This window comes from Microcaecilia unicolor, chromosome 7, assembly GCF_901765095.1.
Source record: "Microcaecilia unicolor chromosome 7, aMicUni1.1, whole genome shotgun sequence".
Lineage (NCBI taxonomy): Eukaryota > Metazoa > Chordata > Amphibia > Gymnophiona > Siphonopidae > Microcaecilia > Microcaecilia unicolor.
In genome coordinates this window covers 241802887-241829681 of record NC_044037.1, presented here as the reverse complement: position 1 = coordinate 241829681, position 26795 = coordinate 241802887, and the positions used below count along the sequence as shown (strand labels likewise).

Sequence of the window (26795 nt, the reverse complement as noted above, 5' to 3'; positions counted from 1 at the left end):
GTTAAATATGATGCGTCTCAAACCAGAAGTCCAAATCGTCTGGCAGAATCTCACAACATGTAAAAGTAATTTTCCTTGTAACTTTGGTTCCTCTTTTTTGTTGTGGGTTATTTTTCTTGTTTTACAATTTTTTTTTTTGTTTTCAATTCAGGCTTCAGTTTATTTTGTCCATTTCAACTTTGGGCTCCTTTTACTAAGGTCTGCTGATGGATTTAGCACCATAATGATTAGCGCATGCTAAATGTTAAGAAGCCCATTTTATTCCTACGGGCTTCTTAGTATTTAGCGCATACTAATCATTAGCAGGTGCACCTTAGTAAAAGGACCGCTTTGTTTCTTTCATGTCTTTTTCTTGGCAAAAGGGGCACTCACGACCAGATGATCAAAAGCAAACGCAAGCGCTAGAGGCCATTAGCACCGAGATAGTGCCCGCGTTTGCCTGCACTCCAGGATCAGATCCGGCGAGCTCATGTAACAACGCGCTCGCTAATGCTAATAGAATGCAAATGCACGCTAAACAGAGACAAATGTATTCCTCCCCAATACTCAGCGGGCAGAGCGCCATACAAGGGTGCTACTACCGCTGTAAACCCTATGCCAGAGTTAAATGAGTTAGAGAAACAGCCTAAAAACAGGGCCTTGGTCATCCTCAAGCATTTGCTAGTCTTACAAAGGAATGATACAGTACAGTGCTGGTTTTCTTTCAAGAAGTTTTTTATATTGTTTTCAGAACTATAACGGGAATATGTGCTTATGTCGCAAAATACTGAGAGGAAGAATATTGGTTCTAGAAAAAAAAGTTATTTTCATTTTAAAAGACATAAGCAGCTGGAGAAGTGCAGAAAGCTGCATGTCAGGCCCATCTTGTGAGAAAACTTATAGAGAAAATGTGTATATGCTGCAAGCTATACAAGGCTAAGATATTTTCTGTGTTTATTGGTGCAGGGTGAAGAGGGAAACTGAAGACAAAGTACCTTTCTCCACCGAAATTACAGATTGTACTCCCTGTCTCTATATAAATTTTCAAAAGCAGATTTTTATTTATTTATTTATTTGATAGAGGGATTGTTATAAATGTTACTTTATTTACAAGTTATGACATCAATATGGATACAGCCAATTTGCCTTCTCTCTGCTTGTTCCAGGATACATCTCTAGACCAAGGGGCATAGCCAGACTTCGGTGGGAGGGGGGGGGGGTCCAGAGCCCGAGGTGAGGGGCACATTTTAGCCCTCCCGGTACCACCGCCCCCCCCTCGCCGCCACCACCACCACCACCAACAACAACAACTTTGACCCCCCTCCCGCCGCCACCCTCCCCCATCGTCGCCTACCTTTGCTGGCGGGGGATCCCAACCTCTGCCAGCCGAGGTCTTCTTCTTCCGGCGCAAGGCTTCGTTCTGTTTCTGTGAGTCTGATGTCCTGCACGTTGTACTCACAGAAACAGAACAAAGCCTTGAGCTGGAAGAAGAGGACCTCGGCTGGCAGGGGTTGGGGTCCCCCGCCAGCAAAGGTAGCCAAAGGTGGTGGCGGCGGCGGGAGGGGGGTCGAGAGGGTCGTCGGCAGGGGGGTCCAGGGACAAATCTACGGGGGCCCTGGCCCCTGTGGCCCCACGTAGTTACGCCACTGCTCTAGACACACTCCTCTCAGTGACGGAGTGCTAATTTCCTTGCATCCTAACAGCAACATCAGTGTTCTCGCTGCCACTGCTCTTATGGGCAGATGATCGAAAGCCCTGCGCTGTTCCAAACAGCACTCTAAAAATAGCGCTAGAACAGTGTGGAGCTTTACCGCCTCTATGATCATAGGGTTATTTCTGCGGAAGGATTGTGCCTGGGCACACGCCCAAGGCACAATCCTCCCGCAGAAGTTGTCTGACAGATCCAGGCTGTCAAAAGCCCGGATATGTCAAACAGCAGAAGAGGTTTGACAGGTTCGGGATTTTCTCCTGGACCTATCAAACCTAAGCCCGCCCCCCCCCAAAAAAGCACAAAAACCCTGGTGGTCCAGTGGGACCACTAGCTTCCCCCCTCACCCACCAAACAAAAACACCCTGGTGGTCCAGTGGGACTGCTAGTTTCCCCCTCCCACCCCTCCACCCAACAAAAACTTTCGAGGTTCAGGTGCTAAGTTGAGGAGGTGACTGTAGGTTAGGAGAAGGGACAAAGGATCATCAGCTGCATGAGGTCGGATCTGGAGGCTGGGAGAGTTAAAGGAGAGGTGGCAGCAGTAACTAGGGGTCAGTGGGGACTATGGTGGTGGCTGGCACCCTAAGTTTAGGAGGAGTCCTGAGGAACAGTAGCAGCAGGTGGTGGCAGGGGAAGAACAAACTAATGGGCCAATGTTTTATTTTATTCTATTTCTATTGATTACCTTTAAGAGTGGACTAACACGGCTACTACATCTCTCTACTCAGGGAAAACTGGAAAGCATGCCAAAAGCACTGTTCCTTTGTCAGATAGGAAACACAAAAACTATACTTTTAAGGAACGTGAGCCCCAATTTCAAAAGGGAACCACTCTTTCCCTCTGAATCTGGGGCTCCTAGTTTCTATGGCACAGGGAATAGAATCCATCACACAGACTGGCCCTTATCCAGGGCTTAATTTGTAGGCAAAAAGGAAGTGGAGTTGAGAAGCCTAATGGGAATGAGAAAGGGGGCAGGGAGCTGCGCCAGGAGAAGGAGCAAGGGGAGAAGAGGGGCTGGGATTGTGCAGTGAAAAGGGAGGATTTGCAAAGAGTGAGAGAGAGAGAAAAGCGAAGAGCAATCCAAGGAGAAGCATGGAGTAAATAAGGGGGAGCAGATGTGCGGAGAGGAAAGTAAAGAGAGATATGAGGAGAGGAGTGCAACTAACAGAAATGAAGGATATTGAAGGTGATAGGAGAAACAAGAAGGAAGAGAAAAGAAGTCAGCTAGAGGCAGAGAAACAAATAAGAGGTCGAAAAAGGAGGGAAATAGGCATAGTCTTGTCAAAAAGAAGAAATGTGGAACAAGTACTCACCATGGGAGCTGCAATGTTTAGTGTTCTGAAGGTCACCAGGATAAGGGAAAGAAGTGGGGTGAAGGGGAAGAGGTGGAGATACCAACTAGAAAGAGAGCAGTATGAAGAGGTTTTCACCTTTTCACTCATGGCAAAGATAAAATTGTTTTTTTTTTCCTTTTTTTTCGGGGGGGGGGGGGGGGGGGGAGAGTAGAACAAGGCAAATGAAATGTCACCTGAAAAGCATGAACGGAATGAGGAGGGGTATAAAAGCAGGGGCATACTGAGGGGTGGTATTAAGACATGGCGTCATTGGAGGCAAGGTTTGAAGATGAACCATTGAATGACTGCAGTGATAGGAAAATGACAAGGAGAAAGGAAGGGGTTGACAACGAAGCTCAACAGGAAGGCATCAATACTACAAGTGAGAATGAAATAGTGCAGGACAAGGGAGAGATCAGCAGGAAAACAAGAGTGATGTGCTGCAAGGGAGGTTATAGAATACATAAGGAGCACACCTTTGTGGGAAGAATATGCCTGGGAGCTGTCACAAAGGGAGAGGAAGGGCTTTTGATTGGGAAAGGGAGACAGGGTCTGGGCCTGGCAGTGTTATCAATTTGAGTAGAAGGGATGATTGCATTTCAGAGGCTGAAAGCATCAGCTGGGGGAGAGGGAGGGAGGGAGGAAAATCTGTAGCACCAATAGGAAGAGGGTAAAGAAGGGCAAGGTCAGTTTATCAGTGAGGAGAGGTTGGGAAGGAGGAGGCAGCAGCAGCGGCAGCAGATAATGGGTTGCAGAATCAGCAGACCAAGGAAAGGTTTGTAATGTCAAGCTGAGGGAAGCAGAGGTGAGAAGAATGATCAGTACTGTCTGCAGCAGGTGGGGCTAAAAGTGGCCCGAGTGTGTGGGAAACTCGTGTGCTAGTCATACCGTAGGCCACTTTTTAGTGCAGCTTTGAAAAGGGGCCCCATTATTTTTAAAATGATAAATATTTTAAATTTTTTAAGTTTATGAAATTGACTTATGCTTAGTAGGCAATGCAGATCTTATGCCAATTTATGCAGCTGTCACATGCTCTCAAAGACTATGCTACAGTACCCATGAGTAGATACAGAAAACCAGGGGCCCTTAGTGAAGATGGAAATATTGGTAAGAAATACAAGTTTTTAACAGTTAACTGAAGAGTGCACAGGGATTATTAATTAAACTGATTGCTTGTATTTGGCCTAACCACTCCTAATATCAATATTGCTGTAGACATTTTAAAAAACATTTCCCAAAGTCTTACTTATTAGCATATCTGATTAATGTTTAACTTCTAGAAAACATTATGCAAGAATCAGCTTTTTCTGAATTACTTTTGTGTAATATCCAATCCCACAGCTTTTAAGCTGTCTTGTGTAAAATTTGAAAAATTGCATAACTAAAGATAAATTTAAAAAACTAGCAGTCAATAATATCCTATCATACTCTATTCTCTACCTTTACTCTCAAAAGAGAGCAAAGAAAACCTAGATCTCACCTCAGCAAACCATCAAAACCAATTAAGAAAATCCCTAACCTGATCTGGTCACTCCTGAAAGGGCAAATCCTTTTGGTTGGCTCTGTTGGAAGCAATCTGCCCCTGCAGGAGGACCTCTCTTCCTGAGACCTTATAGTTAAAAAAAAAACTGCATTTATTTCTTAGGTGTCGACCCATTCCAATGAGCAGACATGAGTTCATCTAGTGCTTTTACCCATATAATATTCTGCTGACTCATGGTGTCAGTACTATAGTAGAAGTTGTGCTCTTTGCTTTCTGCAAGAGTCTTCCCAGTAGCATCGATTCCACTTACAACTAAACTCATGGAAGGCATAGTGACGAAACAACTTACTGAATACCTAAATAAACATTCAATTTTGCACGACTCTCAATCAGGATTTCGATCAAATCACAGCACCGAAACTGTTCTAGTGTCCGCAATGAACTCATTTAAACAAACAATTGCAACTGGCAACAACATACTACTCCTACAATTCGACATGTCCAGTGCCTTTGACATGGTTAATCATGAAATACTATTACATATACTAGAATACTTCAGAATAGGAGGCGCAGTTCTCAAATGGTTCAAAGGATTCCTGACCACAAGATCATACCAAGTAATAACGAACGCGGATAGATCACTCCCATGGACACCTGAATGTGGAGTTCCCCATGGATCCCCCCTCTCGTCAACCTTATTCAACCTGATGATGATACCTTTGGCCAAACTGCTAGCCAATCAAGACCTCAACCCCTACATTTATGCAGATGACGTCACAATCTACATCCCGTTCAAACATGATCTACATGAAATCGCCAACGAGATCAACCAAAGCCTCCAAATAATGCACACCTGGGCAGATGCATTCCAACTAAAACTTAATGCAGAAAAAACACAATGTCTTGTACTCACCTCACAACATAACACAAAACACTTCTCTACCATAACCACACCATACTGTTCTCTCCCTATCTCAAAAAACTTGAAAATTCTTGGAGTCACCATTGATCGAAACCTCACTCTCGACGACCACGTGAAAAACACGACGAAAAAGATGTTCTACTCCATGTGGAAACTTAAAAGAGTAAAACCTTTCTTCCCGAGATACATCTTCCGTACCCTGGTACAGTCAATGGTAATAAGTCATCTGGACTACTGCAATGCATTATAAGCGGGCTGCAAAGAACAGACTATCAAAAAACTACAAACTGCCCAGAATACTGCCGCCAGACTCATATTTGGAAAAACTAAATATGAAAGTGCAAAACCCTTAAGAGAGAGGCTCCACTGGCTCCCACTTAGGGAACGCATTACGTTCAAGATCTGCACGATTGTTCACAAAATCATTCACGCAGATGCCCCAACCTACATGCTAAACCTCATAGACTTACCTCCAAGAAACGCCACAAGATCATCCCGCAAATTTCTCGACCTGCACTACCCCAGCTGTAAAGGACTAAAGTACAAGCAGATGCATGCTACCACATTCTCGTACCTGGGCATGCAATTGTGGAATGCACTGCCTACAGACCTGAGAACTATTGACGAAACAAATATCTTTCGCAAATCTCTGAAGACATATCTCTTCAGCAAGGCATACAATGAGAACTAATAGCCATACCAATTCACCCGACAACCCACTCAGTCAAGATAGCTCACTTAATATAACTACCTTAATCAATCCTTTCCTTCCTCTTTCTACCCTTATTTAACCTCTGCACAATATTAAATGTAACTGTCACCCTGCAATGACAATGTTAACAAAACTATGTAAGCCACGTTGAGCCTGCAAATAGGTGGGATAATGTGGGATACAAATGCAATAAATAAATAAACTTATTTTCAGGAAGTCTGCTGGAGACTACTAGCCACGAACATATGATACATCAAGATTGTTTGCAGTGTTGACCCCCTTCCCCTTATTGATGGGATGTGATCTCAGTGCGAGTAAACTGAAGGTCAATTCACTGACTACATGAGTAAAAGGATGTATCTACTGCAATTAAGTCAGGGGAAATGATGCCTGCAACACATTTAATGCATATAGAACACAAAGACAATTGGGGTTGCAGAACTCGTAATTAAATGTTAATTGAAAGTACCCGGTTTTAATTAATAGACGCAATTTGTACAAGATGTAGTCCTTTCATATTTTTTATCCAGTTGAATTTTCCTTCTACAGCTCTAGTCTCTTCAGGCAAGAGGAAAAGGGTCTTTCAGGCAACCTTCCTTCTTCTTTTCTATAGCAGGGAATAAATGCCAGGCAGTCCTGCGTAGAGTAGCTTTCTAGCAGGCTACTCAAGGCTGAACATCTAACAGATCTACTGGGTACAAATATAACTAATGCACTGCCATGTAAGGTACAAGTTAGGGAGTAAGTGCTGAATACTACCTCCCTTTAAAACAGCAGTACTAGAAAATACTTCTAGGTGAACTTCATTACAATCCTCCCTTTTTCTTTTCATCTATGTCCTTCCTGAGGAAGGGCTGGTCTTATGTTTGTGAGCTCCAGTTGTCCACTTCCACCAGTGTGAATGCAAGAAAGACAGTGCTGCTGTGTCGATTCATATAGAGTCTTATGTAAGCATCACATCAACACATGGGAAACAAATAGCTGGAGAGCGAGCTGAGGGAAGAAGAGGTTCAAAGCTGAACAACTTGCACAAATTTAAAAAAAACCTGAGACAATGCAGTTAATAGCTAAGCCAAACATCATTAAAATCATCATTTAAAAAAACAAAACAATTATGCTAGAAAATAAAATAAATGTGAAACATTTGAAAACTGCAGCTTAACTACCTTCATACGGACTGGGTGAACCTTACCACAGAGCGTGAATGAAGCATAAAGAAACGGAGATAGAGCAAAGGGAAGCAGCATGCAAGCAGGTAGATTGATCAAAATAAAAACTGTCCCCTTCCTAATACGTACAAAAATCACAATAATAACATAAACAGGCTAACACAGGTAGCAACAGGGGCAAGAAATGAGCAAGCTGATATTTTGAAGGATCCAGATAGTCAGGTTGCATCATTTTCCAAAAGTAGCACAGGGACAGAAGGAGAAGGCTTTAGAAAGAGTATGACAACAAGTATATCCATCAAAGAGAAATGATTCATTGGATATGCCAACCCAGGCATCTCTCTCTCTGTGAAAATCCACCTGATTAAAGAGCTGATCAACTATTACTGTGGCCGAACAATCAACTACAAGCTCTTGAAGTTCCAATATGGCTCATCCGATTACCAGAAACACATACCTTTGCATTTGTTCGTCGTTTTATCCAAAATAGCTTTAGTAGACACAATTTTGCCATATCTACAAAATACAAAATAAAAACAAAAAGAAGGAAAACATTAAAATTGTGACAACCTGCTTCAAAATAAGCACAAGAAGGTTACAGTTAATTGACAACCTGATAAATGCAGTTTTGCATAATTACATGATACCAGACAGAAATAAATAATAAAGGAACCATTATAAATCAGAAAATGGGTAGACAATATTTTCATCCCCTGGCACACAGGTTTGGAAAAGTGAGTCATTAATCTGAAGTCTATAAGGGGTCCTTTTACGTGCACATATCACAACTGAAAATGGCTTACCGCAGGACATGTTCACGCGTCCTACGGTAAATTGCAAATCTGTATGCACTACCCGTGTGCTAAAAAATATTTCAACATTTTTGTTGGAGGGGAATGTCTGAGTACAGAGAGTAAGTGTTCCTGCACTAATTAGTTAGCGCAGCTACGTTACCACTCACTAAAGGGTTACTGAAGGACTACCGTGCGAGTCCTTATCGCTTTCAAATAGGTGTCGTTAAGTGCTCCCACGCTTCCTTTTAATGGCCGCGTACTAATGGCAACATTAGCACATGTCGTCTCTATAAAATATAAGAAGTTGTGCTTTGTGATTATATCACATACCCAACACCAACAAAATAATTGTCAAAATGTGAAACAAAATTTTCATTTTTTACTATTTAAAAAATAGGAAAAGAGAGACCCCAGAACCCGCTGCATGATCACACTGTCATATCAAAGTATGGCCGTATTCTGTGTGTCATGAACCACATCAATCATCGGTCCAAAAATCCTACTGCTTTTTTTATTTGAATCTTTATCACATATTTTTCTTCTTTTTTTATAATTGTTGTAAAACTTAGTCCAATCTTCACTGCCAATATTCTCTACAGACGATCCTGAAAACTCCAACATTTCTTTAACATTAATATTTTTGGCTAAAAACTTAAATCTTGTTTTCATTATGCAGTGAGAATGTGAAGTGCCTTTGCAACTTTGTAAATTTGAAGATCCTCCGATGAAGTCGGTGAAGCGTAAGGGGCGTCTGTCAGGACCTTCATCTGACTGAGATAAATACAGCTTAATGCAAGATTTAAGCTTTTTGCCAAAAATATTAACGTTAAAGAAATGTTGGAGTTTTAAGGATCGTCTATAGAGAATATTGGCAATGAAGATTGGACTAAGTTTTACAATAAGAAAAATATGTGATAAAGATTCAAATAAAAAAGCAGTAGGATTTTTGGACCGATTGATGTGGTTCATGACACACAGTATATGGCCATACTTTGATATGACAGTGTGATCATGCAGCGGGTTCTGAGGTCCTTTTTCCTATTTAAAAAAAAATAAAAAATGGAAATTTTGTTTCATATTTTGACAATTATTTTGTTGGTGTTGGGTAAGTAACATAATCAACAAAGCACAAGTTCTTATATTTTATAGAGTTGTTGGCACTGCTATATTTAGAAGAACTTGGCCACATGGCTATTAATAGAAAAAATAGGAAAATCAGCCATTCTCTGGCTGCGGCAAAAATGTGAAAGGGCGTATTAAGGTCAATTTGTGAAAGGACCTCCAAATCCTCTATAGCATCTTAGTCTCTCATTTTGCTTCCCCCATTTTGTTTGGAGGTTAATGGGGACAGGACTGTAGTGAGCTATAGCTGTTTCCTGTACAACTCACTCACTGGCACCTCCACCCCACGTGCTAGGATACTGCCAAAGAGAAGAAATGGTAGACTGGGACTAACTTTTCACCCCTCCATATTTGCGCCTTCCGTGACACACACAACCTTTGGTATGGCATTGGGTGGGGGACATTCTTGTGGAATGTTCCGTAGTCTGAACACACAAATGTTTCTTTGTTACTCAGAGTGAAACCTTTCAGCCTATATATCAGATAAAGTAAAAGGGTGTTTCTGCTACAGATGACTCACAATGAACCTCTATAGCTTCCAGTCCTGTCCTGAATGGTTTTTCAATCATATGCCCTATTATATTTTCATATAACCTGGTCACACCAGTCACACCAGTTTATCCAGATTATGCTCAGTTAAAAAGAAAAATAAATAAGCACGCTTATTAAAAACAAATGCAAAACACAGTCTCATCCTGTGAACCCGACAGGTATGAGGAGTGGTATAACCTTATGCAACGTCTTCTGTTTATATCAAACCAAGAATCTTATTTTCTGGAGAACTGCAAAGCAACACTTTTCGCTTAGTCTTGCATATTTGCAACAGGATGTGTTTCTAATACCTTTTGGGTCAACAGACAGTCAACGCAGTCAATGTCATTCTTAAATGTTGGCTGCAACAGCTAAATAAAACACCAAAAATTCAGTGCTGGTGCTTGGGTTGCTACTGGGGGTTGAATCTATGCACTGCAGTCAGTGCTGGAGTCATTGTGCCTTCTAAGCTGTGCAGGAATCCTCCACCTACATGCCTGCCACTGGGGGGGGGGGGGGGGGGGGGGGGGAGGGAGGGCTATTTTCAATAGTGAGGGAAGGCAAACTTCACAGGACTCAAATTGAAAACAGGACATTAAAGCATCAATCTAAACTGGCTGGAATGCAGTTGGAGGGCTCCTGCACAGCTTAGAGGGAACATTGGCTTGAACTATCTGGACAGCGGCAACACTGAACCCGCAACCTGTTTAGCTAGACTAACCTAGGATAGCAATTCTTGTGTTCTAACTCAATCTGGATAGTTATCTCTATCTGGTTTAATTTACCTTGATGGCTGCCCCAGTAGGAGCTGCTGCCAAATGGCTCTTTCCTGTGGCTGGCACCATGCAGCTCTCAGTGGATTTGAGCTGCACAATGCTTGCTCTTGCAATGCTTGGTCTTGTTGTCTGAATTCTCTTGACATTGTGAGAAAAGTGCATAAGTTCAGGCACCTCATCACTCACACTCACTAAGTGCTCAAGTATCACCAGAAGAAAACAGCTGCTCGGCACTGAGGAGGAAAGTCATTCAGAGCCAGAAAAATCACAGGTGCCAGGATGAAATTTCAAGACGTTATGACAACCGGGCACCCATGTTTTGTCGAGGCCTGCCAATACTGTTGGAATCCTGAAAGTCTTTAGAAGATCCAGAGGTGCCTCAAACTCCAGTCACTGAGGTGCAAATTTCCTTTCTGGAACAGATGTTGGGGCTTCAGTGCAAAGCCCCTGGTTGGTGCTCTGCCCAGCCCAGGCTGGATACATCTATTATTAAGACTATTTGGTGAGTAGTGATTTGGAAGGATAAATACATGTAAAAGTGCATTTTCCTTGGTATTATAATTCATGTCTCCAGGCGCTGACAAATTCTATTTGAAGCTACAAGCTAGCAACTCCAACCTCTCTATCTCCTCTCCCTGAATTATCTCCACTGAAGTTCAAAAAATGGTTGACAGCATCTCCTTCCTGACCTACTACAGCTGAAAAGAATGCTAAGTAAACCAGGCCCTTAAAGCACAATTGTACAGTTGGGATGTGAATTTGTTAGCACACATTTGGCTCATTTGGTCACCTTAAAAAAAAAAAGGGGGGGGGGTGCAAATTCAATTTAATACATGCTAGCCTATGAATTAACACATGCATAGTCAATTTCCACACACTAAAAATTTCTAATGTGAGCTAGAATTTTGTAAAAATGTTTTTACATGTGTGTGAAGTGAACCAAAACTAAAATGATCCAAAAACAATCAAATGAAATGAACATTTTTTTCATACTACTAGAAGCCAGAAGTACTGAGGCAGCCATGGGCATAATCATATATAAGAAATCATATGAAGGGTTAATTCTGTTAAAAGCTTGGTATTTGAATTGAATTCTTATTTCAAATTTCAACTTTTTACTTTGCAACTAAAGTGAAGGTATGCCAGATGGTTCATATTATTTGAAAGTCTTGGCCGAGCTAAGGTTAGGAAAGGTCAGAGAAAGGAATTCCTTTCACCCTTGTGAATAATGAATGCTAGCAAACACATATGTATTTTATTATGAGCCAGATATATTGTAGTTTAAAATGCTTAGATAGAAAATACTATTTAGAAAGAGAGAGGCAATAGATTAGTATTTACAAGTTTTTGATAGGTAGAATATGTTTTATAAGAATGCTTACTTTAGAATATGTTGTATTCTGTGTAAATTAATAATTCTATGTAGGATGTTTGTTCAACTCTGTGTTACTTTTAAAATGATCCTTTGTCTGCTGTTTAAGGCTGCAGTGAAGGGGGGCCAACATGTGTTTTGAGTTATTCTGCAGTTCTGGCTGGTTCTGTGTATGAAGCTGATAGGTGAAAGAGGTCAGGGCTAGTCAGCTCTCTTCTCCTTGATTAATTATAGCTAAGTGTAGGACTGGCCTCCTGAAAGTATATATGTATGCTATTAAGTAAGATTGACTTTTGACCTCTTTAATGAATGCCAGAGTTTAGTTAGCAGTTAGTACTAGGAATATGAGAAATCAATCATAATAACATGTAAGAGACTGGAGCCCAAATGTCTGGCTTAAGGGGCCCCAGGTCAGAGGTCAGTTTAGGATGTCTGGAACCTATGTAACTGATATTTTAAAGTAATGATTGGTTGAGGCAAGGTAGCCAATCTAATTCCTTAACCAATTGGAGAGTAAGGGGGCTGGGCTGGGCTAGGCTAGGAGGAGGGCTTAGGACCCTATTTAAGTGGGAGCAGAAGCAGTTTACGTCAGAAGGAGCTCAGAAGAAAGAGAAGGACAGAAGGAACAGACAGAAGAAGGAGAAGACAGCATAAGAAGAGAGAGCTGAGACAAAGACACAGAGAGCTGAGAGAGAGGAGAAGAGAGCTAGAACTGATGTCTTGCTTTGTTTGCTGGCAAATAAAGAAGATTTCTCTCTCATACTGGTGTGTGCTGTCTGACTCCTGAAGTATCACAAATTCCTATCTCAATTCCTGCAACAATTCTTGGTGGCAGCGGTGGGATGAATCCTGCATTAATCCCAGCACCCAACTGACTGGAGAACATTCGCCGGGTATGTATTTTGTATTCTGTATTGTAATCCTAGCTAGGAAGTTGTAAATCAGCCCCTCAAGAAGGAGGGAAGGAGAGTCTGATCAACTCTCAGCGAAGGCCCTAGTACCTTCTAATCTAGAGGAGATTAGAAGCGAAAACGCTTGAGCTTATCTGTATCTGAGAAATCTGAAATTGTTGGGTGGGATTTTCTGTATGGAATGTGTGATGAGTGAATGCTAAATGAGTGCGGACTTCTTATAGCTGCATTTCCAATTAACGCGAGTTCAATTGGTCAGCAACGGAAGGAAGCGATTGCTGTCTGTCTACCTAGTGTCTCGAGAGTGCGGACCCCTTACTGCACTCTCAAAAACTCCCTCCCTTTTGTGTGTTGTAACTGTAAGCATTATGGGTGGGAAATCATCTAGACAAATTGCTACCCCCCTAGATTGTATGCTTAAAAACTTTAAAAAAGGCTTTTTAATTAATGACTATGGACAGACTTTAAGCTCAAGTACTTTAAGAACCTTGTGTGAAGTAGAGTGGCCATCTATGGGAGTGGGGTGGCCCCCTAGTGGCAGCTTAGATATTGAAGTAATCCGGAAGGTCTACAGCATAGTTGTAGGAGAATCAGAATATTCTGAACAACTCCCTTATATAGATTCCTGGGACAGCCTTGTGACTGACCCTCCCTCCTGGTTGAAAACTTATATGGGATCCCCAGTAAAATTCATGTTAGGCCGTGTTCAAAGAAAGATTAGAAAATCTAGACTAGAAGAGGGAAAGAGCCCTAGGAAGCCTACCACCCAATCGGTGGCTTCCGCCCCTACCCTGTCCGAGAAACCCATACTCTCTGATGACCCCTCAGACCTTGAGCCACCACCTTATGGCCCATTGTTGGGGTTCCGTGTCACCCCCAGAGATCCACGCCGCCCAGCTCAAGCCTCTCCAGTACAGGCTTCTCCGGATAGTTCCTCTTCTGTGCGAACCCCACCACATCCTAGGTTGGACTTTTCACCCGGCCTCTACCCTTCTGTGCAAAATCCTCTCCTGTTAACCTCTGAAGACCCGTTTTGGGTTCCACTCCCTGACTCCTCAACTCCTGACAGCCCAGCCTCTCCCTCTAATACCCCTACCCACTCATCAGGGGCCCGGCATCCCTTTCAATGGACTGACTCACCTGTGACCACCTCTCAGTCTATGAGTACCCCTCCCCATCCCTCAGGGGTTCAACACACCTCCACTGAATGGGTTAGACCTGCTGCAATCACCTTTGAGCATGATAGGAGGGTAGCTCCTAGCTCTACCTCAGGTTCCATTCCCACCTCCTCGAGAGTTCTGCCCCTCCGTCAGGTAACTACCACTCGACCGGATCCTAATAATGAGGGTCAGGTTATACAGGCACAGGCCTATCAGTATGTACCCTTCACAACCACTGATCTCCTGAATTGGAAGACGCATTACCCCTCTTATACTGAAAAGCCTCAGGCAGTGGTGGACCTAGTGGCTAGCATTATGGCCACCCATAACCCAACCTGGACTGATTGTCAACAACTTCTCCTGACCCTCTTCACAACTGAGGAGAGGCGGAAGATTTTGCAAAATGCTGAGGCCATCACGCGAGAGCGTGTCCCCGACGGGACACAGGATCCAGAGGGATGGGTTAGAGCTCGGTTTCCTCGCGCAGCTCCAGCTTGGGATCCAAATGATGGGCAGCACTATGAACTGTTGTCTGGCTATTGCCGGGACTTACTGGAAGGTATGAGGAAAGGCATAAAGAGGCCCATTAATCTGGCAAAGGTCTCTGAAATTCTTCAAGGGGCAACTGAATCCCCTGGGGCCTTTCTAGAGCGACTAATTGAAGCCTACAGAACATACACCCCATTTGACCCTGAAGCCCAAGAAAACCAGAGAATGGTGAATAGCGCATTGGTGGCCCAGAGTATGCCAGATATCCGGAAGAAGTTGCAGCGTCAGGAGGGATTCGCAGGGATGAATACCACCCAGCTAATTGAGATCGCAACCAAGGTTTTCATTAATAGAGATCAGGAGGTGCGCCGAGAGGCTGACCGGAAGATGCAGAAGAAGGCCGACCTTTTAGCGGCAGCCATTACTAATTCCACCCTTAACCGAGGTCGACCTCTAGCTAATGGGAAGCCAAAGTGGGACCCCGGACCACCAGCCAGGCCCCGAGATTCCTTCAATCAATCCCGGCCAAGGGGGGAGAATCCCAGACCAAGATTGGAGAGGGACCAGTGTGCCTATTGTAAGGAAAGAGGGCACTGGAAAGATGAATGCCCCCAGAGGCGCCAGGGACTGAGAAGGGGACCAGGAGATCGAGGAAGCCGAGGCCGAGTTCGAGAGGGAAGATATGAGCCTCCTGAATCTGACATCATCGGGATAGCCGAGATGGCAGAATGGGACGAATAGGACAGACCGGGTTCCTACAAACTGGGCTCCCAGGAACCTATGGTCAAGTTAACTATAGGGAGCCGCTCAATTCCATTCATGATTGATACAGGAGCTGAACATTCTGTTGTGACGGAGCGATTAGCGCCTGTGTCTGGAAAAACTGTCCGAGTGGTGGGAGCCACGGGGGTGCAGAACCGGAGGCCTTTCCTGACAACCCGTAGATGCCAATTAGGCTCACACATAGTCACTCATGAATTCTTGTATATGCCAGACTGTCCAATCCCTTTGTTAGGTCGAGACCTGCTGTCCAAGCTTAGGGCCCAAATTTCCTTTGACTCTGATGGCCAGACTTCAGTCTCCTTTCGGCCCCCAGCATCCAGCCCTAAGGGTATATTGAGTTTCTGCTGCCCTCTTGAAGAAGAATGGCGGCTGCATCAGTCACTTAGCCAAGTTGACCTACCCCTGGCAGACAGCTTTCAGGTCAGTGGGGTATGGGCAGAAGATAATCCCCCAGGGTTGGCCCGAAATATTCCTCCTGTACATGTAGATTTACTTCCAAATGCCCGGCCAATCCATCTTCGCCAATACCCAATTCCCAGAAAGGCTCTGGAAGGGATTCAAGCACATTTGAATCGTCTGTTATCCCATGGAATTATTCGTCCTTGCCAGTCTCCATGGAATACGCCACTATTGCCAGTTCAGAAGCCAGGGACTGAGGACTACCGGCCAGTCCAAGACTTACGAGTGGTTAACAAATCCACTATCTCATTACACCCTGTAGTGCCTAATCCATATGTCCTGTTAGGATTGATACCTTCTGGAGCTACCCATTTCACAACACTAGACCTAAAAGATGCCTTCTTTTGTATTCGGGTGGCCCCCGCCAGTCAGTTGCTTTTTGCCTTTCAATGGGAAAACCCAGTAACAGGGAGGAAGCTTCAGTATACATGGACTCGCCTGCCACAGGGGTTCAAGAATTCCCCCACCATTTTTGGGACTGCCCTAGGACAAGACCTTAAGACTTTTAAATCTGAGCCTTCCAGGCGAGTTTTACTCCAGTATGTAGATGACCTCCTGATTGCAGCAGTGACCCAGGAAGAGTGTTTTGAGGCTACTAGAGAATTGCTGGAGCTACTTTTGGATGCAGGCTATAAGGTCTCACGCTCAAAGGCCCAACTCTGTCAGTCAGAAGTGAAGTATCTGGGCTTTTGTATTTCCCAGGGAAGTCGGAGACTGGATGCTAGTAGGAAGCAAGCGGTAGCTGCAATTCCCCAACCCAAGTCCAGAAGAGAAGTTAGGGAATTCCTGGGAGCAGCTGGATTCTGCAGAATTTGGATTCCAAATTTTGCATTGATGGCGAAACCCCTTTACCAGGCCACAAAGGGGGGTGAAAAGGAACCATTTGAATGGGGACCTACTGCTCAACAATCCTTCATTGCCATAAAGAAAGCCCTACTCCAAGCCCCTGCGTTAGGCCTTCCTGATGTGGAGAAACCTTTCTCACTGTATGTCCATGAGCGACAGGGGGTTGCTCTGGGTGTGCTGACCCAGATGATGGGATCCTGGCAGAGGCCTGTTGCATACCTGTCTAAACAGCTGGATGGAGTGGCTAAAGGATGGCCAGCCTGCATGAGGGCCATTGCAGCAACAGCCTTACTGGTCCAGGAAGCTGATAAGTTGACCTTGGGGCAAGAACTGGTTGTTAAAGTCCCCCATGCAGTTCTCACCCTCATGGAGTATAAGGGCAATCACTGGTTTACAAATAACCGTATGGTTAAGTACCAAGCTAGCTTGTGTGAGAATCCACGGATACACCTGGAAACAGTGGCTACATTCAATCCTGCCACTCTTTTGCCAGCATCTGAGGGACCACCGGATCATGACTGTATCCAAACTATGGATGAAGTGTACTCCAGTCGACCAGATCTTAAAGATGTTCCGTGGAGGGACCCAGATGTAATTTATTTTACAGATGGAAGCAGTTATGTGGAGAACTCCAAGCGACTGGCAGGTTATGCTGTGGTGACAGAGGACAAGGTGATAGAAGCAAGAGCCCTGCCCCAAGGAACTTCAGCCCAGAAAGCAGAACTTGTGGCCCTCATACGAGCTCTGGAGTTAGCAGCAGGACTGGTGACCAACATTTATACTGATTCTAAGTATGCCTTCACAACTCTACATGCTCATGGAGCTTTGTATAAGGAAAAGGGACTCATAAATGCTGCAGGCCAACCTGTTAAGTATGGACCTGAAATACTTCAGCTGCTAGAGGCTGTTTGGGCCCCCAAGAAGGTAGCTGTTATTCACTGTAGGGGACACCAAAGAATAGATACTCCAGTGGCCCGAGGGAACCGCCATGCTGATCGGGTGGCCAAGGAAGCTGCTCGAGGACCCCCAGCAAGTACTGTGACCCCCCTGTTCCAAATTCGACTGCAAGAATGGACGCCTATGTATACCCAAATGGAAGAGAAATGGGCTCAAGAAGAAGGTGCAGTAAGGAGACCTGATGGCTGGTTACATCTCCCTGATACCAGAGTTCTGGTGCCACGCCACCTAGCTTGGCCTGTAGTGTCTCAAGCTCATGACCTATCACACTTAGGGAAAACAGCACTAGCCCGTCTACTCAGTCGAGTAGTGGTGCTGGAAGGATTGGATAGTCTGGTTGCCACTGCCTCTGCCCGATGTACTCTCTGTGCCCAGAATAATGCTCGTCAGGGACCCCGTATTCCACCAGGAGTTCAGTCTAGAGGTCTAACACCCTTTGAGTCCCTAGTTATAGACTTCACAGAAATGCCCAAGAGCGGTAGGTTCCGATACCTCTTAGTCATGGTCTGTACCTTTTCTGGGTGGGTGGAAGCATATCCTACAGTCACTGAGAAAGCCACAGAAGTAGCTCGAGCCCTCCTTAGGGATGTCATCCCCAGGTATGGACTGCCCCTTGCCATAGGTTCAGATAATGGTCCCGCCTTTGTTGAAGCTACACTTCAGGCCCTGTCCCGCGCATTGCGCATTACCTGGAAATTGCATTGTGCCTATCGTCCCCAGAGTTCAGGGCAGGTTGAGCGGGCAAACAGAACCTTGAAAAATAGCCTAGCAAAGATTTGTCAGGAAACCCAATTGAAATGGCCACAGGCATTGCCACTAGCCCTCTTTCGCCTCCGATGCACCCCAACTAAAGGAACAGCCCTCTCTCCCTTTGAAATTGTGTATGGGAAGCCCCCAGCCATTTTACAGGGAATTAAGGGAGACATAGGGATTTTAGGGTCTACCCAGGTGCAGGAGCAGGTAGCCCTTTTGGGAAAGATAATTTCTGAGCTTCAGTCTTATGTGAGAGAAATAAACCCTGTCCCCTTCCAGGCTCAGGTACATTCCTTCCTGCCAGGGGATAGAGTTTGGGTGAAAGACTGGAAGCTCCAGCCTTTGGGGCCCCGATGGAAAGGACCTTTTACTGTTTTGCTTTCTACCCCTACAGCTGTGAAGGTCGCAGGGATTACTCCATGGGTCCATTGGTCTCGAATTAAGTCTGCTGATCAGACTGAGCCCAGCACGGATCAGACGGAGCCTAGACAGTGGAGAGCAGAAAGTGATCCAGCGGAGCCATTGAAGTTGCGCCTGACCCGAACCAAAGAATCTACTAGCTGAAAAGAAGGGTCAACTGCATACTGCAGGAGCGGCTGAACTTCGGCTTCATACTGAGACTCTTTCTGTCCAGATTCTGGCTTTCTTGGAATTTGAAAGCTTGATCCTTATCAGTTGAGGGTCTATCCCAACTGGTATAAGAACTCAAAGACTGAGAACACTATATGAGAGTAATCTGTGATTAGCACAGACTGTTGAAATATTATTGCTTAATTAGTTTGCTGTATTTGTTTTAGATTAAGAAGAAAGAAAATGTTAGTAATTTGGATGCTTTTGTTGTTTTCTACTCCTTGCCTCCTTGTTCCTAATACCCCAACTCGCTCCAACCTTTGGTTACACTCAGTCCAGGAACTAATTAGCCAGGCAAAGATTACTTCCCCTTGTATTGTGTGTTCCCGATTTTCTCCTTATACTACAGATGTCCCAGCTGTTCCTGTCCCTGTGCAACTCCCAGCTCTTATACCTCCCTACTTTTCGAGTTCAGGTCCTTGGAGCCAGGATTATACTTGGTGGTCCTTTTATAATGCTACTTCCCCCTCTGAATCTTCTCTAAGGCCAGTTTTTACGTCTCCCTATCCAGCCTCTGGAGTGTTTTGTTTAACAAGAAGCATCTCAACTGTTCTTCCCATTCCCTGTAATTATACTAATGTTCTCCCAGAAAAAGGAGAATCTGTGTGGGTAGTTTCTCCAGGTACTCCTATGTGCCCTGCTACCATACCTGTAGATTATGACCCAGGTGATTATCTGGCTCCTAAGCGTACCACTGAGAAGACTATAGTGTCCAAGCTTATTTTCTACTTTCATAAGTCCCCGGGGTATGAAGAGTTACTAACAAATGAGCAGCCTGTCACAATTGGGGATTGGCGCCTATGGTGTGCAAAGTCTCCATTTCGTCTTCGTTCCCCCTGGGATAGGGGCTCACATTATGGGCACCCTAAGTACCCTGTCCAGCCTGAGCCAACATTTATTGGGAACTTTCCTCACCCTCTCCTTGGTCATTACTGGCTCTGTGATAATGTCCTCCACATGATTCTTCCCTCTACATATAATTTTTGTGTATTGGTAACCTTGAATTATTTTCCTAAAGTTATTCCTCTTAAGCCACTATCCCCGCACCGCTCTAAGCGAGAGGCTTTGTCCTTACCCTCCTCCGTTGCCACAGAGGATGAGGCGATTGAATTAGCCCTCCAGTATATCAATTCTACTTATCCTCTGACTAAAAAGAGACTTGTAGCCCTTTCTGCCACAGCCTGGATTCCAATTGGAGGCCCGGTAGCGGGTATTACTGAACTAGGTATGGCTACCCGGAGACTTCAATCCCTACTCCATGTTTTAGTTCATGAGCTGAATGTGGTAGTCAATGCATTGCAGGATCAAATTAATGAATTAAGTATAGTTTCTCGGTATAATCGTATGGGCCTTGACTACCTCTTTGCAGCCCAGGGTGGTCTCTGCACAGTGCTAAATTCTTCAGAGTGCTGTACTATTGTCATAAATAGGACGCATGTAGTTAGGCATGCCATGGATAAAGTCCTACAGTTGGCTAGCCTTAATGTGGAGGATTACCGAGGAGGATTAGACCTTACCTCCTGGTGGTGGTCATTGACCTCCTGGATACGTCCCTTGTTCATTTCCCTAATAGTCTTAGTTTTAGCAGGGTTTTTGTTTTGTTTCCTGGCCTCATGTGCTTCGGCAGTATGCCGTCGGACCTTAACAAGTAGGGTAATGGTGATTCACAAGTCTATTCCTAGTTAGGATCACTATAGTCTCCAGAGTTTGAGATGTGAGACTTATCTCTGCATAAGCTGATTTTAGTCTCAAAGGGGGGAATGAGGCAGCCATGGGCATAATCATATATAAGAAATCATATGAAGGGTTAATTCTGTTAAAAGCTTGGTATTTGAATTGAATTCTTATTTCAAATTTCAACTTTTTACTTTGCAACTAAAGTGAAGGTATGCCAGATGGTTCATATTATTTGAAAGTCTTGGCCGAGCTAAGGTTAGGAAAGGTCAGAGAAAGGAATTCCTTTCACCCTTGTGAATAATGAATGCTAGCAAACACATATGTATTTTATTATGAGCCAGATATATTGTAGTTTAAAATGCTTAGATAGAAAATACTATTTAGAAAGAGAGAGGCAATAGATTAGTATTTACAAGTTTTTGATAGGTAGAATATGTTTTATAAGAATGCTTACTTTAGAATATGTTGTATTCTGTGTAAATTAATAATTCTATGTAGGATGTTTGTTCAACTCTGTGTTACTTTTAAAATGATCCTTTGTCTGCTGTTTAAGGCTGCAGTGAAGGGGGGCCAACATGTGTTTTGAGTTATTCTGCAGTTCTGGCTGGTTCTGTGTATGAAGCTGATAGGTGAAAGAGGTCAGGGCTAGTCAGCTCTCTTCTCCTTGATTAATTATAGCTAAGTGTAGGACTGGCCTCCTGAAAGTATATATGTATGCTATTAAGTAAGATTGACTTTTGACCTCTTTAATGAATGCCAGAGTTTAGTTAGCAGTTAGTACTAGGAATATGAGAAATCAATCATAATAACATGTAAGAGACTGGAGCCCAAATGTCTGGCTTAAGGGGCCCCAGGTCAGAGGTCAGTTTAGGATGTCTGGAACCTATGTAACTGATATTTTAAAGTAATGATTGGTTGAGGCAAGGTAGCCAATCTAATTCCTTAACCAATTGGAGAGTAAGGGGGCTGGGCTGGGCTAGGCTAGGAGGAGGGCTTAGGACCCTATTTAAGTGGGAGCAGAAGCAGTTTACGTCAGAAGGAGCTCAGAAGAAAGAGAAGGACAGAAGGAACAGACAGAAGAAGGAGAAGACAGCATAAGAAGAGAGAGCTGAGACAAAGACACAGAGAGCTGAGAGAGAGGAGAAGAGAGCTAGAACTGATGTCTTGCTTTGTTTGCTGGCAAATAAAGAAGATTTCTCTCTCATACTGGTGTGTGCTGTCTGACTCCTGAAGTATCACAAATTCCTATCTCAATTCCTGCAACAGTACCCCCTCCACTACACACGCCAAGCATGTCATCAGCAGCATGCCGCAGACTCCCAAGTCCCAATAGACCTCTGAGGGAATCCCATGGCCTAGTCTTCACCCATGTGTGCAGAGGCTATTTTGCTTGGAGGTTTTTGTGATCATTACTAATTATTAAGTGCTCCTTCAGTTGATTTATTGCTGAATCCTAATTGATTGACCCCTGAGGAAGGTTGATATAGCCGAAACACGGACCGTGTTGGGTCCTGATTAAAGGTTTTTTGGAGCATCTTACCCTTGTGTGTGGTGACTGATCTCTTGACATTGGGCCCTCTCCACCCTATTTCTGTTGTGTTCGATTGCTGTGGAGAGTGTGAACCCCGCTTTGTGTCTCCCTAGTCTTCACCCAGACATCACTCTCACTATCTCTCATTGACCCATATTGTCTTCCCTCACTCAGCCTCTCTCTCTCTCCCCCCCTCCTACACATCCCCCATCCTGCCATTACAGACCTGCCAAGTCTCTCACATTCAGCTAGAGACTCCCACACTCCACTGGAAAGCCAAGAACTTCCCTTCCAGTGGAAGCATGACACACTTTAATAAAACAGCTCCTCCTGCTGTAGAACCAGTCTTGAGATAAGAACTGCAGCATTTTACAGTTCTTTTGGCGAGATTGGTCCCATGGTACCAAGAGATGACATTTTATTAAGAATGCTACTACTGCCCATGAGGGAAGTGACTTGTTAATCCAATGGCCGAAGTCTGTCAGGAGGCAAGGCTAGAAGGTGAAGTGGGCGGGTTTGGGGCGTTGCTGAGTGGGGTACAGCATAGCTTAAAATCTCCCTCTCAACGGCCCCTTCGCAGCTCTGCCTTTACCCAGTTTCAACAGATTTCTCCACAGCCAGCCCTCACTCGCCAGAAAAACAAATCCTAGACTAACCAGGGGGCTCAGAATACCTTCTGACACTGCTGCCACAGAATCTGGGGCTACCTCTGCAATCTGCGTCTCTCAGGGAGCTTGAGTCACGTACTGCAGGCACTCCTGTGCTAATCACCCACTTCAGTGGAGCCACAGTTTCTTTGGCAGTGGCATCAAGTGGGCACTGGAAAATTGGGCTCATCATTTTATACTTTGTATTGTTGCTGCATGTGCTAGCCTCTAGTTTTGTGAAGATTATATACCAGCTATTGCCATTTACATGTATTGTCTGTCACAGACAAATATGTTTTTCCTTTTTTTTTTCTCTCATTTAGCTCAAGCCTTTTTCAGGAGTAGCTCAAGATGAATTACATTCAGTATATCTGGGTTTAAAAAAAGGTTTGGACAAGTTCCTGGAGAAAATGTCCATAGCGCTATAGAAATGATTTATAGTAGTAGTAGTAGTAGATGGACATGGCGAAGCCACTGCTTGCCCTGGTACTGGTAGCACGGAATCGTGCTACTATTTGGGTTTCTGCCAGGAACTTGTGTCCTGTATTGGCCTCTGTTGGAAGCTGGATACTGGGCTAGATGAACCTTTGAACTAACCCAGTATGGCTATTCTTATGTTCTTAGGTACACTAGGTATTTCCCTATTTTCAGAGAGCTCACTATCTAAATTTGTACCTGAGGCAATGGAGAGTTAAGTGACTCAACCAAGCTCACAGTAGCATTTGAACTCTAGCTTACTTGGGTGCCGATTATCAAAAGAAAATGCGTGCACTAGAGGCTATTAGAGCCATATTAGTTCTCACATTTACCAACGCAGAATGATCAGAGGGGTCTAGCACAGCAAACAACGAATGTGCCAGCCCTTAGTGCAGATAGCATGCAAATGCGGTCAAGCTCATTTAAATGAAGCCATTTTGTATTCCTCCCCAGTGATCAGAAAAGAGTGCCCGAAACAAAGGTGCCTTACCGCTGTAAAAAAATAACACCAGGTCCAAGCAGGCGTTAGCATGTTAGAAGAGGATTTCCCACAATTCTCCTGCTTCTCTCATGATTCTTTCTGCAAAAATCTACCAGTTTTGATTGCTTTTGGAAGCAGAAAGAAGCCTGTGTATGCCCTTGAGCGCTGGTTGTGAGAAACAGCAGACCCGAACGTGAAGAACTCATTGGCATTCTTGTCCTGCGTCTAAATTTAAAGTGGCCATGCTTTAAAAAAAAAAAAAAAAACCCAAAGCACGCATTGGCATCTATTACTTGCATCTAAATATAAGCATCCAGAAAAAAAAATAAAACCGCTTATATTTAGGCTGCAGAAAACAGACACCAATGCGTGCTTCATGTTTGGGTTTTACCAGGCGCATGCGCACAGGGGCTAAGCTTACTGCTGAACTCTTCTGCATGTGTGCCAAGCACAATCCTCCTGCCGAACTCCCTAATGCTCAAAGCTATGAGCGCGCACCTATATTTGCGTTTCATTAGCTTTGAGCATTAGGACGTGGTTTTTCTGCGCTGTTCTGGTGCTATTTTTATAGCGCTATTGGAGTTTTGCTCATTTGTCCCTTGATTCTCAGCTCGCTGTTCTAACCACTAGGCTCCTCATTCACACCTCACATGTGCAATGCTAACATTTCTCTCCACAGAAGGTTAAATAGTGGAAGAGTGGCCTAGTGGCTAGAGCACCGGTCTTGCAATCCAGAGGTGGCTGGTTCAAATCCCACTGCTGCTCCTTGTGATCTTGGGCAAGTCGCTTAACCCTCCATTGCCTCAGGTACAAACTTGATTGTGAGCCCTCCATGGACAGAGAAATATCCAGTGTACTTGAATGCAACTCACCTTGAGCTACTACTGAAAAAGGTGTGAGCAAAATGGAAATAAAAAAAAAATCATGACATTCTTGAAACCCTTCCTCTTCGTTCTATACTTTAGCAAATAAATCCACACCTGCATATCAGGAAAATATTATTCTCTCTGCTACTTATTGCTATCCACTGGTCTGTTTGAATATCAAATGTTTACATGCAGGAGGTTCTATAGCAACAGCAAACAATGAGAGGCCTGTGGCAACCCTACTTAGTACCCTCTCAACGTTAACTCTCGGGCCACAGACCTTTGAAGTGGGCCTTGATTTATTAATAAGATTTAACACCTTTTTGAAGAAATTCACGTAAGGTGGTGTACAGCAAGAACAAATCAAAAGTAGGTAATGGACAAAAGCAGCAGTAAAAATATTCCAACAATACTACATAGTATGGCATCGTACAATAATAACAACAACAGTTCAGAGCGTTTCACAAAACAAGAAACAAAACTGGGCAAACCAGGGAATTATAATAACATCATAACAAAAGATAAAAATATAAGTAAAAACCTATGTAGAAAATAATTAAATATCAATGTTTTAACATTTTATTGAAATTCCTTACAAGAACCTTGAAATATCCTTCCCAAGTTTAGCAGCTTGATAAGCCAAAAGATACTCAACATTTTTCAGACTTTTAATACCCTTAGGGGGTGGAAAAGCAAAACAAATTATTACCACCTCTCCTACAATTCTTCTTGGCCTCCACAATCTTAAAATGTTCATAAAAATTGAGGGGAACAATCCCAAATAAAACTTTATACATAAAACATGACAACTTAAATAAAATCCTTGCCTTGATTGGTAGCTAATGCCACTCAGTATAATAAGGTAATAATCTGACTTCTTTAAAGAAAAACAAAACATCAAAAGCTGTGTTTTGGAGAGTTTTCATACATCCCAAGTATGCGATGGTACAACAGTCAAACTGATTCAAAATAATGGATTGTACCAGTAGCTTAAACTGGTCCACTTTAAATTATTTGTAAATCTATCTAAATTTTCTAAAAAGCAGAAAAGTTTTTCTAGTTAAAAAAAAAATATTAACTTGCTCTACTAGGTTTAACCTACAGTTCAGATGAAATCCCAAAATATTAACAGTGGATGAGTTATATAATCTTTCTGATTGTGGCCCAGACTTGTCAAACAAGTGTGGAAGGATTGTGCCTGAGCGCATACTCAGGCAGAATCCTCCTGCACTTTACCCTATGATCAGAGATAATAGCATGCTTAAATCTGCATGCTATTATCTTTGATCATGGGGGCGGTAAAGCCCCGTGCTGTTCCAGTGCTGTTTGGAATAGCGCGGGGCTTTCAATCATCTGCCCATGGGTGTTTACTCAACACAGCTAGTGCAGCAACCACTCTTAGCTTGGGGGGAGGGAGGAGAGGGGAGGGGAGGTGCATACACCAGGGCTCACTCTGTAATTATGCAGTTCTGGACTATAGGTCTTGCACAATGATTGAGAATCCCTCTCAGGGGTTGTGGCCCAGAGTGTAGATGCATCTTGTGAGAATCAGCCACAGGCCCTCTGCCATGGCAGTATTTGCCCTTCAGTCTCTGTGTTGGCCCGTAACAACTATTTAATATCATCTTGCTTGGATAATAGCCCATTGCACAGTGGTTGAGTTGCTATCTGGATGTTTAGTTTATAAATTTGCTTGACCACCATTTGAACTAAAAGCTCATCAAGGACAACTGACCAAACCAAAATCAGAGTTACAAAAACTCAATCAGCCAGCCAGAAACCCCACCTCACAGAAAAGAGTGGTAAGGCCTTTCTTAAGTTTAGATAGTGTAAAAAGAGGTGTTCATGTAAATATCTTCATGTGAAAAAGAAGGGTAAGGAATTCTGGAGGGACAGGGCTAAAAAGGCAAAACAACTTCAGTTCCTGGGTTGTAAAGTGGAAAGACAGCACTGTATCACTACTGTATATAGTACAGTGGTAGATCAGGGATGAGAGGATTGGGGGAGGACAAATTTAATTTAAGCATGGAAACTTGTACACTTGCCAAAACAGAATAGTAGTGGACAAGAGAGATAACATTTTGCAGGCAGGCAAATTTCTCCAGCTGAGAACTGAAATATATTCATAGGTACAGCAGTGTTGACAGAAAAAACTATATGAGAATTTCATATTTATGTATTTTTCTTAGCCACCTTCCCAAATATCAAAACTCAAGGTGGATTACA

At 43.7% G+C, this 26795-nt stretch overlaps 1 protein-coding gene across 6 annotated transcripts in view; it reads right to left on the bottom strand.

Moving 5' to 3' along the window:
- The window catches only part of RBMS1 (RNA binding motif single stranded interacting protein 1), a 381888-nt gene that overhangs the window by 89840 nt on the left and 265253 nt on the right, over window positions 1–26795 (bottom strand). For all 6 annotated transcript variants that reach the window (XM_030210712.1, XM_030210715.1, XM_030210714.1 and 3 more), the window contains exon 3: window positions 7765–7823. In XM_030210712.1, coding sequence (XP_030066572.1) covers window positions 7765–7823 — 59 coding nt within the window. The remainder of the gene's footprint in view (window positions 1–7764; window positions 7824–26795) is intronic.